This window comes from Crotalus tigris, unplaced genomic scaffold (assembly GCF_016545835.1).
Source record: "Crotalus tigris isolate CLP2741 ecotype Arizona unplaced genomic scaffold, ASM1654583v1 scf7180000018807.1825209, whole genome shotgun sequence".
NCBI lineage: Eukaryota > Metazoa > Chordata > Lepidosauria > Squamata > Viperidae > Crotalus > Crotalus tigris.
Genome location: NW_024097206.1, coordinates 614458 through 629361, shown reverse-complemented (window position 1 = coordinate 629361; position 14904 = coordinate 614458). Strand labels below are relative to the sequence as shown.

Below are 14904 nucleotides of genomic sequence, written 5' to 3'. Positions count from 1 at the left end.
TCTTCTTGGTGGCTCTTTAGACTGTCAAACTATCTTTCCTATATCTATTTAGAGGGGCTGGGGATCAAATCTGGCATCATCTGCATGCAAATCATGTGATCTAAGACAAAAGGGTCCTTCCCCTCACCAATATTTCTCTGCCAAACAAACTCCATGATTAGTTATGCAAACCAAAAAGTGCACAAGCATTAAAATGTGGGGTTTATATAAATAAATCTGGCTTAAGAATTCTTTAATTGCAGTAATATGATGCATGACGATTATCCAACTGGTGACTATAATACATGGTACTTTACTTTGAGCAATTTGCCATAATGGCAGTTGCAGACTGAAGAGAGAACTCTTGCTTTTGAATCCTGCCACTTGACAGCACTACTAGTGGCAGGGAGATGGTACTACATCTACTAATTTAGCATGAATCAGTGACACAAAAGAACAAATCTGAATCTGGCTCAATTTATTCTTTCAGTCTGAAGAGGTTTTGTTCTTTATACTTAAAGGGAACTATTTTTAACTCTTTTTTTTTTTTTTTTTTGCAAACTTGCCACACAGACAAGAACTCAGAAGCTATTCAGTCACTGAACCTGTTAGGATAGAGAAATGTGCACAGTCCAACTTGGGCAAGTGCTTTATCTATAGGTATTATCTTTTCTTTAAAGTCAATTTCATCCTTGCCAAACTGTTCTCTTTTCTTTGATTCCATTTTAGTACAACATAAGAAGTCATTTTTTTTACCCAAACAAGAAAATAAACTAAAGACATTTATAGATATGAAATAAAAGTATGCAATATATTCAAATAATCAAAAGTTGAGTGCAACGTTTGCAGTACTGCACTGCAAATGACCCACAGATACTTTGCTGGGGACTATTTTGTTATTGTGCCTCTGTATTGTTGTCTTACAGATTCTGCAAAGCCTGAGGCATCATTGGAGCATCTCACATTATAAAGAACTCATGTCAAAAGGAGTTTCCTGTTCCCTGTACCCACAGGCTGATATTTGTCCTATATTATGAATATTTCTTCAGCAGGAAAAAAAGGAAAATAAATTTATTTCTCGTATTTTTCTCTCCTGAATTCTTTTTCCTTGTAGAAAAAAGTACTTGACAATGTCTACTTGGGCAGTAGTGCTTTACAATGCATGGAGAATTCCTTGCCTCTGGAAAGCAAATATGTCAGGCAAAAGGATTCTAATCCAGCCTTCTCCCAAATGGGTAAGTGACCTATTAGTGGTAGATCTGTGTGAAATTTCCACAGCATTTCGCAAAAATAAGAGACCAGGATGAAACAAACAAACAAAAAGTATCTTATGCAGGTGACTTAATAGTGAAAAAGTGAGACAAAAATAAATGATGTAGACATAGGTTAACAATTGGACTAATTTTCCCTATTATATTTGAATTGGTTCCTATGTGATTTCTTTTGATCCTTTAAAGTAGTACATTATAGCACCAGAATAGCTGAAAAGAAAACTCTTATGAGTAATTGCCAGTAGTTAAGAACAGTTTGTTGATGTGAACTAATCAGTACTTTGAATAACAAGAAAAATAGAAAGTTTTTTTTTTAAGAAAAAAGAGAAATAAACTGAAAAATAGAGGAAAAAAGTAGGGAATGGCTTTTCCACCACGCAAAGAGAGAATAAAATTCTATATTAGGATAACTAGTTACTTAACATTTTAACAATATGTTGGCAACTATAAGGACTAAATCTCCTTTTTAATGAAATATATGAATTCAAAGAAGATAAATAAATTAGAAATTAGAGCTTTGGCTGTTTTTTTTGTTGTTGTTGTTGTTGTTGCTTGCAGAGACCTGTGGCCTAATGCTGACAGTAAATTGTAAAAAAACCAATCCTTTCTCTTCAGTTATGTCCATCGACCTGTACATAAAGTTCCCATCATTTGATTGCCAAAATGTTCTATGGATGTAACTATATAAGGAAAAAAAAGTATCTTTCCCATACTCTGGGGGAAGCGGGGTGGATTGTCATTGACATCAGTCAATGTGATGTTCACCGTGGTGGTTCCTGATAATCCACCCATCTGGCCTCCCATATCCTTGGCTTGGATGACTACTTGATATTGCTCCCGGTTTTCTCGATCCATGTTCAGCAAAGCTGTCTTGATGATCCCTAGGAATGAAAAAAAAGAGGTTTTTTAAATAGGTTATTCTAAGTAATACTTAAGTAGTCAGAATGTAGTGCATCTAAGATGAGATAGCGATAGAGATATAGACAGACAGACAGACAAACAGACAGAAATTAGATATGGATTAGCTAGAGATGGAGATGGAAACGGCGACAAAAATAACACAATGCCTCTCCTTCATACCTCCCAGTATGAGCCAGTTGTGAATTGCTGGAGCAGCAACTATGTTTAATCTTATGTTGACTTGGTACTGTGTACCAAGTATGTCCTATTCTTAAATGATTTCAGTAATTTCTAAACTTAATGCTTTGATGCCCATTCTGCTTAATAGGGTAATTCACGTAGTTCAAAATGAAAAAAAACATATTCTAATATGGATTTTAGCAGGTTGCTCTCTCTCTCTCTCTCTCTCTCTCTCTCTCTCTCTCTCTCTCTCTCTCTCTCTCTCTCTCTCTCTCTCTCTCTCTCTCTCTCTCTCTCATTTCTTCTATATGAGCCAGTGTGCTGCAGTATTGGTCTAGACCAGTGTTTCTCAACCTTGACAATTTTAAGGCATGTGGACTTCAACTCCCAGAATTCCACAGCCAGCAATGCTGGCTGTGGAATTCTGGGAGTTGAAGTCCACATGCCTTAAAATTGTCAAGGTTGAGAAACACTGGTCTAGAACCAGGCACACCCAGTCTGAAATCCTTCTTAAATGATGGAAAAGCACCAGGTGACTTTCAATCAGTCACTGTCACAATCTAGCTCACAAGGTTGTGTTAGGGGAAAATTGGAGGAGGGAATACCACATAGCCACTTTCAATTTATGAGGAAAAGTTTGTTATCAAAGCTGAAGTAGGCCACAAACTAAATAGGAGGAGAAATTTTGGCAAGTCTAGTTTCATTTTTTAAAATACTTTTGATTAGCAAGATCTTTTTCCTGCATATAATTCCTTTTTTTCCCCCCACATTCAAAGTCAAAAGACTGTGCTAAGCACAACTTAATGGAAGCACCTACATACCCAATGTTTGCTAAATGGATTTGCATCCAGGCTAAGTTCTGCTTATTAGGTTAAAATATTCTGATTAAAAAAAATGTATCATGCTTACAGATGTATTGCTCTATTGGAACTCTCAAAGCCTGCATCGAGTCAAATGGATTTCTTTGAAGAGTTTGCCTAATGACATCCTAGCTTGACTTAACAAGTCATTTTAAATTACGGAGGTTATCAGAGTATGACAGATTAAAGGCCTCTGACCTGACTCAGACTCAACAGAAAAATATGGCTGCCCCTGGAGAATACTGTAGACAACTCGAGCGCTGTTCCCATACGTGGGGTCATCGGCATCCGTTGCAGTGACTTGCATGACAAATGTCCCTGTGACAATGAAATAGAGTTATAAACTGGTGTATCAAAAGATGCCATTTCAACTACTGTCAGTTGTAGAGCTAACAGAATTTGTGTTTAAGAATAGATTTTATGAAGACAAGTCAGATACCGCAAATTTTGAAGGTCTGCCCTTGGAGCACTGGCTCGACTCATTTGATGAAAATTAACTGTAAATATAATCATGCCCAATCCCACTTTGAAAGATGGAGCTGTTCCAATGTTTTACAAATGGCTCAAAGGAATCGAACTGCACATGATGTCATTGTGTCATTCATTTTGCAGCTCATTGATATTTATTTTACAAATAGCAGTTATCAAGCTGAAAAGGAGATTTAACTGGTACGAGAGAGGGTTTTTTATGTTCTGTAATGGGATCAGTTAATGCTTGTGCCTGCTTTTTAAAATAAAAGGAAATCCTTATTCTCCTGTTAGAAACAATGAAAGAAGGGCGATTTTGACAAGCCACAGGAGGAGAAAGGAAATTTCTGCTTATCAGGGTTCTTTCTCTCACCCAGTCTCCTCCTCATTGGCTATTCTTGGGGGAAAAAAAATCAAAAGATCAAACAATTTAAAGAACAGGCAAGTGAATGGCCGAATTCAGACCCACAAAAATGTATTTTTTCAGATATGAGAAAATTGCTTCTGGGGTAATAGCAAAAAGAGTGTGCTGGAAAATATAGAGTACCGACAAGCCCAGAGAACAAGATCCCAAGTAACTGATAGCACTTTGGCTAATTTGAAAAGCAAAACAGAGTCAGAGGATTGGTTGAGGGACGCCAAGGAAATCCAGATCTGTAGGCAAGATTTGAAGATCAAAACACAATGCTAGAAAAGGCTGGTGGCAAGGCATTTTTTTGGGCTTGATACCAAGAAACCTGCATAGCTGAATCTATATAAGTCAGCACAAGCCTGCCTTGATTTGAAGCTGATTTGAAGCTGATTTTATAAATACGCCAACATTTATTTATTTATTTATAAAGTATACACATAGATACACCAATACATATTCTTTCTAAATGCAGTGTCCTATAGAAGTGGGCAGTCTTTTCTGACCTGGCAACTGGATTTGTTCTTCCTGTCTGTAAACCATAAAGTGCATACTGTGATGGATGGTTAAAAATGAATGAAAAAATGTATTTACTTATTCCATTTATATTCCATCTGTCTCACTATCCAGGATAGTGTCTTGGAAACATAACACCTATCTGGGTTTCATTAAAGCAACCTGACATTTTTCTAAACACCTTTATGAGTCTGGGAAAAAAATAATTAAACCTTCTTGAAGCAGTTCAAATTAATGCAACTTGTATCCAATCCAAAAATGACTTTTGAATATTTTTTAAACCATATGCTGTCCCAGTTCATGCAATGTGCAATCAAAAATTGAATATACAAACTTGGTTCCCCATTTTCTTACTGTCAAACAAGAGGAGATGGCCTCAGTTAATGTTAGTCCCTCTGCTTTTAGATCATGGAATACTCTTACACCCAGGAGATGCAATGTTTCAGGTTGGTAACAAATAAGGTAAATCTAGAACATCCTTTGAGTTGAGCTTATCAAATATACTTGGGGATAAGCTCAGAATTTTAGGAAGCAAAATGCAACTAAAAAATCAGGTTCAGCACATTCACGACTTATCTGTGAGTACAACAGTAGTATTTCCAAGGTATGCTCATGTAAAACCATCTTTGGATTTACAGACCCTCAGATTTTTAACTAAATTACCATGAAAAATGTGAGTCATCACTAGATGGAACATTTTTCATGTTGCCTGAGTTAATTTTTTTTTTGTCTTTCTTGCTGTATATTTACAATTGATTAAAAAAAGTCATGAATATGTATGAAATAATTGAATAAGTAACACTGACAAATAAGGAGGGAAAGAAAAGTTGTTCCCTATTCTTTATTTGGTTTTATTTAACCAAAATTGGGTGGATGGATAGAGAAGAAGAAATGATATTTGTGGGGCTAACTAGTTCTTCAAATGTCAAAATACTGATTGGGTTGAATATTGAGAAGATTAAAGAGGGGGAAAAAACCCTTACAAATATATATTTGTTTTTAACTGTAGTCCTCTGTACTTTCAAAGCCAGGGGTCCCCAACCCCCTCTCCGTGGACTGGCACAGGTCCGTGGCATGCCAGAAATTGGTCCGCACAAACAAGCAAAGCTCCATTTGCAGGATGCAGGCAGCATGCAAAACCATGTCCTCTCCAGTCTGCAGAAAAACTCTCCACAGAATCAGTACCTGGTGCCCCAAAGACTGGATTCCTAACCACTCTTGCCCTTATCTGTCTCGATTTTACCTTCTCATAGCAGCTCTTCCCCAATCCTCCAAATATGATTGTGAAAGAATCTTTTAAGTCCACAAGAATATTGAAATAGTAAGCCAAACAGAAACTTGATGGAAAGGAGAAAACCAGGACAATGCGATCTAATGTGACCAACTTTCTGGACATATCCATGTGATTTTTGTGGGAATGGTTTGCCACTGCCTCTTTCTAGGTATAGCTTTTTAACATCCCAGCGTAGCTTACAGCCGTGCAATTTCCTTGTGGTCTTTCATCTAACTATTAAACAAGCTCCACGCCTGCTTAGTTTTCTAAGATCATTCAAAGTCAGCAAAGTGTTGCCTACCTGTTGGACTGACAGAATGGGAATGCAACAATACAATAACTGTATAAACTTAGATGACATATGAAAATCAATTCATTAATTTAATCAGAAAGTAATGTGCCCTGCTGAATTCTCCTTATTTTGGTCAAATAGACATTTTCAGTTTATCTTCATTCAAGGCAAAATTTTCAAACATATGTGTATATATTTGATGCCACTGAATTTTGATTTCAGTGGAAATACTGAAAAAACCAAAGGGAAAAGATACTAATAGTATTTCAGTCAACAAAAATGAAAAGGAGTGTTTCCCCTCTCACCGACACAGACAAAGTTGTGCAGGCCAGTTCTAATTCAAATGGGACCTTCAATAAAATCTCAGTTCCAAATACCAAATCTTTGTTATTGCTCAGAAAGCTGTGCCAAGTGGACTTCTACCAGCACTTAGAAATTACTGTAATCTTTACAGAAGGGCATACATAAAAACAGTTGCTGAATATAAGGCAGTAAATGCATGTTTATTATAATTTAATCAAATCTGAAAGTTAACTGTTAGAAGATCTGGTTATACAGAATATACTTTTTATGTAGTAAGGGCGATTTTCAATTGTCCTCCTCCTTTAGTTTTATGACCATGTGCTGCTGCATAATATCATCTTATTAAGCATCTGTTTTATCAAATGGATCCTACAATGATACCAGATGCTTATCTGCTTCTACAAATCACTTTTCTCTGTCATCTTTCCTCCAACACAAAGGACTTAATGCAGATCTTCTGTCTTTATTTCTCTTCCCCTTCCCCCAGTACTGTAGAACAGAAAAATGCACAGCTGGACATGTTAAGTACTCATTGCTTTGATCTTAGTAATCCCAACTGTAGAACTGCTATTTGACTAGCTAATGAAAACTAATCCCAGCATGCTTGGGTGATCTGACACCTACCTACATCAGACATTTCTGGGACGCTGGCATTGTAAATGTCATTTGTAAACAGGGGCTCATTATCATTGATATCGTGGATCTTAATGATAAACTCTGATTCTGGTTCCACCGGCCTCCCAGTCTTTTTGTTGATAGCCTGAGCACGAAGAATGTAAACAGGTTTTTCTTCTCTATCAAGTCTTCTCGTGGCCTGAATATCGCCAGTGTTTTCATTGATGATGAAGAGGTCCCCTGCTCCATCTCCGGAAAGGATGTACTTGAGTGAACCATCTCCTTTATCCTGGTCAGAGTGAAGCTGTAAGAGAAACAAGAATTTTAAACAAAAGCGTATCTGGAAAATTCTTCCTAAACTTCGCCTCTGTCGACCAAGATTGATGGTCATGCAGTATTTTTGGCTAGAGTAAGTCAGGGAGATTATTTATCTCAATCCTCTCTAGAATATTTCTATATGAGCTATTTCCAGCCATTCAAGTCTTATTAACACAATTATTATTTTTTAAAAAGGAAGGGGATTATTGTAAGTCAGTTTAGGCCAGGGGTGTCAAACTACTGGCCCGTGGGCCTGATGCATCATAGCGAAACCATGTCCATCCCATTGCCGTCAATGGCAAAAAAAGTCGCAATACGTCATGACACGTCATGTGATGTTGCAAGTTTGACACTCCTGGTTTAGATACTGTGAAAAGTTTGGACTACGACAGCCCTTGCTAACGTTTAATTTTACCAGCATCCATTCAAATGGGCAGCTCTGCACTTGGGATGCCAAGAAGTTTAATTTCTTTCACTATCCAAGAATGTGGACCACAAAATCCGACTTTTCATTTCATATATAGGTTTGCCAAAGTGCCAATAACATCAATAGGTGATGAAAATGATTATGACTATAATAAGATGTTTCTGGAGAAAATCAATCTATGTGGTCACTATGAGTTGACATCGATTTGATGGCTCATAATCAATCAATCACCATCATAATATATTCATGAATATAATAATGCATGGGACCAAAGCAGCCATTAAAGGTGTGTGTGTGTGTGTGTGTGTGTGTGTGTATGTGTGTGTGTGCTTTCGAGTCAGTATTGACTCTGGCAGCTGCTGAACAGGTTTTTGTCATTTTCTTGGCAAAATTGCAGAAGTAGTTTGGCTTGCTTCCTAGGGTTGAGAGAGAGGGCCTCATCCAAGGTTACCTACTGGTAGCTGGATAAGTGCCTAAAGTGCGATTAGAATTCACAGTGTCCCAGTTTTCTTGATGTCTTCACCACTATACCAAATCAGTTCAAGATTTAACCTAAAAATTAACCTAGAAATTTGTTTGTTAGGATCTTGAGGAAAATCCTCTTTCGAAGCTGGTATTGGCACTGTCATACAAGTAAAGTTCCCTATTATTGGCATTTTCTTTGGAATCCCAAATTGGGATGATTTATTTCCAGTGTAACTACCTATTTCAGATTACATCTTTTCTTCAGACTTTCTTCAGGAAAGAAACATTTCAATTGCCTCTTTTTGCTAGTTGTAATTGTGCTCTCCTAAGTTGGTGCTATTTGTATTAAGAGGCAAAAAAAAAAAAAACCTCCTAAAAATCTAACATGCTAAATACAAGATACACTAATTATATCCATTTATCTCTGATTTTAAATCTTGTGCGCTTAGTTCAATGAATTTATTCCTAGAGCAAACACATAGTCCTGAATGCTAGTAGCAACAGATATTTTAATCATTTTATATACAAATTTAAATTACCTTATGAAGTAATTATACTATAGAGACAAAAATAAGAAAATTATTCCATACCTCATTTAGAATGGTAACAAGAAATTACAGGGGATATTTATTTTGTCTGATATATAATATTAAGGATGCCTGATTAAACCAACACTTTGGCCCTGCTTTTGCCATACTTTATTCTACAAAATGAAGAACTGCTCAAGAAAATAGCAACAACAAACATACGGTATTCTGCACGGAAGAAGAAAAGATGAACTGGCAATTATTCTGTATTATAATTTACAATTTATTCTTTATGTTAATAAGACAAATGCCTGAGATACAGTAATCAACACAGATAGGTAGCCTATTTAATTTATGTTGGAATAAATAACACAAAAGATGGATTTTTAAAAAGAGTATTTATGTCTTGAACCGATGAATTCCAGACTGAGTTATGATACAAAATATAGGAGGCCATTTTACAACTGGTAGCTCTATCTCTGCTGAAAATTGTGGAAAATAATAATGACAATGCATTTATTGTCTGTGTCAAATTTATATAAAAGGAAATGTATTCATACTGAATAGACAGTTTTGAGTTATGTATATTCATCTTCAAAGTACGGTAGCTTACGTACTTGCATCAGACATTGGGAATAAGGATGGGATATGCATCATGACATCACCAAGTATATATTTACACTTTTGGATCACTGTAGCTTGCTGTGGATGCTGCTGTCATAATTATTAAATTACTCTATTTATAGCATTATTGTAATTACGTCCATAATATGCTGTTTTACATGTAAAAATCTGTGGAGTCAATTAAAATCTACACACCATTCTGATGAATTATGTATTTTACATTGTGCAGAGCTCATTTGGCAGAGCTGTAAAACCATCATTTTCATTGCAATCTTCCAGAATAATTGTTATACATTTCCTTGCAATTAAAATCTAAAGCATAAAGAGAGATCTTTCACTTAAAGCAAGGAGACCAAAGTTAAAATTCTAGCCAGCTGTGAAATAAATCTGTTCATAAGGACTCTCTCTCTCTCTCTTTCTGATTTTTATGAAATAAAATGGTATCTGTCTGCTGTATTCATAGTCTAAGGAAAATAACCAGCTTTAAATATAAGAAATATATATGATAAATCTAAACACAACAATATGGATTAATGTATCAAGCATAGCTTAAATTAAATGTGCCCTTTCCCACAATCACACGTCACCTGGAAAAAGAAGTTTTGAGTCCAGAAAAAGTTGCAGTTGTTTTAAGTGCTCTTGACAGATACTATGAGTATGTCCATGAATCAGTACCATTAAATCTGGTACTCCGCAAAACTCTAGTAAACATAACAATGTAGTATTTAAGTCATATGTCAGCCTTCCCCCTCCATCCCTGCATCCTTTGCTTATTGGATGATGCAAATTATTATCCGGTGTTTCTTGAGGGCATCGGGTGAAGGAAAAATTGATATGTATGTTCAGTTTGAACCCAAAGCAAGTTTATTCATTTAATCAATTTATGTATCAACTGATATACAGTTTACTGATTTTATATCAATTTTGATCACCACCAGCAACTTTAAACAATATACAATCATGTAAAGCAGAAGTCCCCAACTTGGTTCTGTGGAGAAAGGTTTCTCCGCGGACCGGAGGGTGCTTGGTTTTGTGTGCTGCTTGCATCCCGCGGTTGGGGCTTTGCTTGTTTGTATGGATTGATTGCTGGCATGCTGCAGTCCAGTACCGGTCCATGGACCAGGGGTTGGGGACCCCTGATGTAAAGAATACAAGTTATTATGACAACTGGGAAGAAGAATTAAAGAATAACCATGTGAGGGAAACAATACTATTGCACAACCAACACACATCCCAAGCAAATTCCAGGACTGTTGAAAGAGCTAGGACTTTAAAGTTTTCCTCATGGTCAGCAGTGTCAAGGTTGGGTGAACTTTTGGGGGTTTGATACTGCTCAAGAGAGAAGCCCCAGAGAAGGGTAACATGATGAAACTAGGAGCAGTTCTTTCCGAATAGGTAGAGACCACTGGAGAAAGGCAAATCTAAAAGTCTGAGAATCCCTAAAGCATGAAGTCCCCAAGGTGTTTTTTCAAAAGGCAACAGGACTTCGTTTTCCTTGAAGACATTTTACTTCTCATCCAAGAAGTTTCTTCAGATCTGACTGAAGATGGGGGATGGAAGGAGTTCTATTCCTTGCACTCATCTGCACTTTATGAGAGTCATTGAGGCCAGTTTGGAGGTTTATGTGTGCCCTCAGGGTCACCTGCATAGTGCAACTGGGTGTGGAACCTTCTTGGAACTGCTGAAAGGAAAAACAAAGTCCAATTGCCTTTTGAAAAAGCACCTTTGGGATAACCTTGACCTGAATGACTGAGAATCTCCATAGCAATAGCACTTAGACTTATATACCACTTCATAGTGCTTTACAGCCCTCTCTAAGCAGTTTACAGAGTCAGCATATTGCCCCTCCCCAACAATCTGGGTCCTCATTTACTAGCCTCAGAAGGATGGAAGGCTGATTCAACTTTGAGCTGGTGGGATTCGAACTGGCGAACTGCTGCAGCTGGCAGTTAGCAGAAGTAGCCTGCAGTACTGTGCCACCATGGCTAGACCTGAACTATGAAAGAATACTAGGAGATCCTTGATTTTTCAGTTTTATATTACCAAGTGAATAATATAGAAGAGAGTACCAGAAGAAAAATGCCACTTGCAAAGATATTGCAGTTGTTTCAGACTCTTCTCCCTGCACTTGTCCTTGTTCTAGTCCTCTGCTTCACAGAGACTATTAGTTGTTATTGCTGTTTATGCAGAGACTTTGGCTCTTTTCATTATGGGATGGGATGCTGCTTTACTTATGTGATGCATTAGCATACAAGCATAAAGCATTTTTAACAACAAAAAAGCAGTACTCTCAACAAAATTACTCAGCTTTTATTCCCCATGATGGTTTAGACAATTTTAAAATTAAGCCAGTATCAATTCAAAGTCAGTACTGGATGCTTAAAAAAAATAAACATAGTCTGTTTTGGTCATTTAATACACAACAGACATTTGTAGTGGCAACTACTTCTCAGATATTTCCAATAAAATCTTTTATTGTGCAATCATCTTGCCTCAGGCATTAATTTTTAGAAGGAGAATGTTGATGTCCAGAACAACTCTCTTCCACTTATGTGTTTTCCCACTGCTTTCTCCATCTTTTTTCTAAATCCAGGAAATTTACAAAGGAGAAAATAAAATATCTGCATAAAAACTGTTGACTGGTCATATCAGGAATGTTTTATTTCAATAACCCATGGGAAAAAAGGCAATAAGATCTAATATTGAGATCTCATGTTGGGCACAGCCAGATGGTCAGGTGAAACTGCTTGGCTCCAGTTCATAAACATATATCAGTAAATGTGTTTTCCTCCTTCTTTTTAATGCAAGACAAGTTGAGGAAAGTGATTTACCGGCTATTCTGCTCTTGTTTTTCCTCCCATCGTACATAATATACTAGGGTACAGACAACTATCAACCCCTCTCCTTAATATGTGTAGGAGTGTGAAGGTGAATATAGATGAATGCTTAGAACAGCTGTCTTGGCCACCTGTCAAGGCGACAGGTTGCAGAAACAAAGTAAAGGCAGGCTATTTCTGAAACTGGGTCTAGCGTTCTTCTGAAAGAATGCAAAAATAACCAGGAACATAGGTCATAGACATAGAGGAAAGTTTCAAGGTGAAATGGATAGGGAGGAATTGATAATGTGTGAGCATCATTCTTGACTAATAAGGGAGTTGCTGTAAGGGGCTGGATCTGGCAGCATCCTGATGTAACTCATCCCGATGTAGCCTCATCAAAGCAATAGCAACAGGAAAAAGTGAAATACCTTGTGGGTAGAAGCAACAAAAAACTGTAATGCAATCATTAATGTCATCTGACAGGAGCTGGATCTCCTAGTAGTCTAAATTGTTTTTTTATAAAGAAATTTTATTGGTTTTTTCATTTTTACATAAAAGGTGATTGTGCTATCAATTATCAAAAAACAAAATCATACATATATCACACAAATTAATTCCTTAGAAGTTCCCTATTTCCCACATATTATTTTATCAATTAAAATTATTACATTTGTAAAAAGCTCAATCAATCCAATCGATCATCAATCACATTTCAATTATAAGAATCCAAGTCCTGTTTTTAAGCTTTACTATTTTGAAAATTACCATATTCCAATTAAGCTTATATAGACATATTAATACTTCGGGCATCACTCATTTCTCTTTTCCCTATCATGATGATTCTATCTAAGATAAATATATTATCCCAAAAAGCAAAATCCTTACATTTTTTTAAGATATAGCCTATTGCTTAAACTAATACATCATTTATTAATACTATTACTTCTCTTATCACAAATACCTCCTCTTCTCTCTCTATTACAAAATAGTTATCTTGGTTAAAATAAAGATATCAGTCCAAAAGATTACATTTCTGTCTATTTTAAATATATATTCTATCAATCAATTACCGTATATGCCGGTGTATTAGGCGACCTGGCGTATAAGACGACCCCCGTCTTTATAGCCGGGCCGCATTCCTAGAATGTCGTCTTATACGCCGGAAACTACCAGTATTTCTGGTGTATAAGACGACTCGGTGTATAAGACGACCCCCGTCTTTGGCGCCGATTTCAGCGCTCGCGGAAGTTGTCTTATATGCCGGCATTTACGGTAAGTAACATTTACCCCTCCAACTACTTATCATCTCTAATACCCAATATTGTTACAAAAATATCCTTTTACAAACTCACCTATTTCATTTGTTATTAAAACAATTCAAGCGTCAACAATCTTTTTAACCCATTCAGTGGAATTTTAAGCCACATTTTTAAACCTAACTCTATCGTTCTTTCTATACCAAGCCGGTTTCCATAATAAAGCCTCTGCATCATCAAACCTCAACATTTGAGTAAAGCTATTTCTCAATACATCAAAATAGTCAAAGTTCTCTTCTCTTTCTTCCAATATCATCTGAATAGTATAGTCAATTTTATTCCTTATTAAAGTTGCTAGTTGATTGTCCACATTGTCACAATTTTCAATAACTTGTACCTGAATGTCAAGCTCTGTTATTTTTGGGAGATCAAATAGCTCAGTTAATGTTATTCTTTGATCATCAATGTTCTCCATAGATCGTAAATAGGATTGTGTAGAATTAATTTGCTCAGTAGTTTCTACTGTAAGTTCATAATTAAATTGTAAATGCAGTTCCTCTGTCTCATTCAGTTGTATATCTTGTTGAGTAGGAACCTCTCTAGGGTTACTCTGTTCTTCCTCCATTATTTTTTGATCTATATTTTGAACCAATGGTTGAAAGTCAATTTGTGGTTCTCTAGTATCATCTTTGATTTTTTCTTCAAGATTTGATATAAGCTTTCATATAGTTCATAGTCGAGCTGTGGATCAGATGCCTCCATTTCAATGGTGAAATAATCTTTGATCAAGAATAGTCTTTGATCTTTTAATGAAGGCTATATTTCAAAAAGGTCAACAAATATCCACCTTCAAAATTCTAATAAACAAATTCATCATAGCTGTTGCAAATCTTTTATCTTTTTCCTTTATTTAAAAGTCAAATTCATCTTCAAATAGCAAAAGAAAATAGAGTTGTAATAATATTTTTTCACCACAAGATGTCCTTAATGGACTATAAACTCTTTCTTCCAAATAGGTAAAAAAATATCTCTTTTGGGAAACAAAAAAAGCAAAAGCAAATATCTCCAATATAATAGATAAAATAAAAAATATAGCGTTTATTTTTTATTTTTTTCAGGGCCCCTAGGTATCCAGAAGAAAAAAAAAATCAAGTAGTCAATACATCTTCAATTATTTTAGTTCTTTTAAAACTTTCTTTCCCAAGTAGACAGAAGCTGCTCTCTTAAGACAGGGAAGTGATCAAAAACTTTTTACAGGCAATTAGGACAGAGAGAGGGAGGAAAGGTCTCACCCAGATTCCCCACGGTGGTTCTTTATGCTTAGATGATTTTCTGACTTCAGCTGGCACAGCTAAGTGATCGGCCATTTTACTGGCTGATCTTCTTCTCCGTCAGCCCTATG

The 14904-nt window shown here is 36.2% G+C and overlaps 1 protein-coding gene across 3 annotated transcripts in view; it reads right to left on the bottom strand.

Moving 5' to 3' along the window:
- CDH6 (cadherin 6) overlaps nt 1-14904 on the bottom strand; it is a 181106-nt gene that overhangs the window by 35899 nt on the left and 130303 nt on the right. For all 3 annotated transcript variants that reach the window (XM_039356237.1, XM_039356238.1, XM_039356239.1), the window contains exons 3-5: nt 7076-7370; nt 3389-3508; nt 1964-2131 (exon numbers count right to left, since the gene is read on the bottom strand). In XM_039356237.1, coding sequence (XP_039212171.1) covers nt 1964-2131; nt 3389-3508; nt 7076-7370 — 583 coding nt within the window. The remainder of the gene's footprint in view (nt 1-1963; nt 2132-3388; nt 3509-7075; nt 7371-14904) is intronic.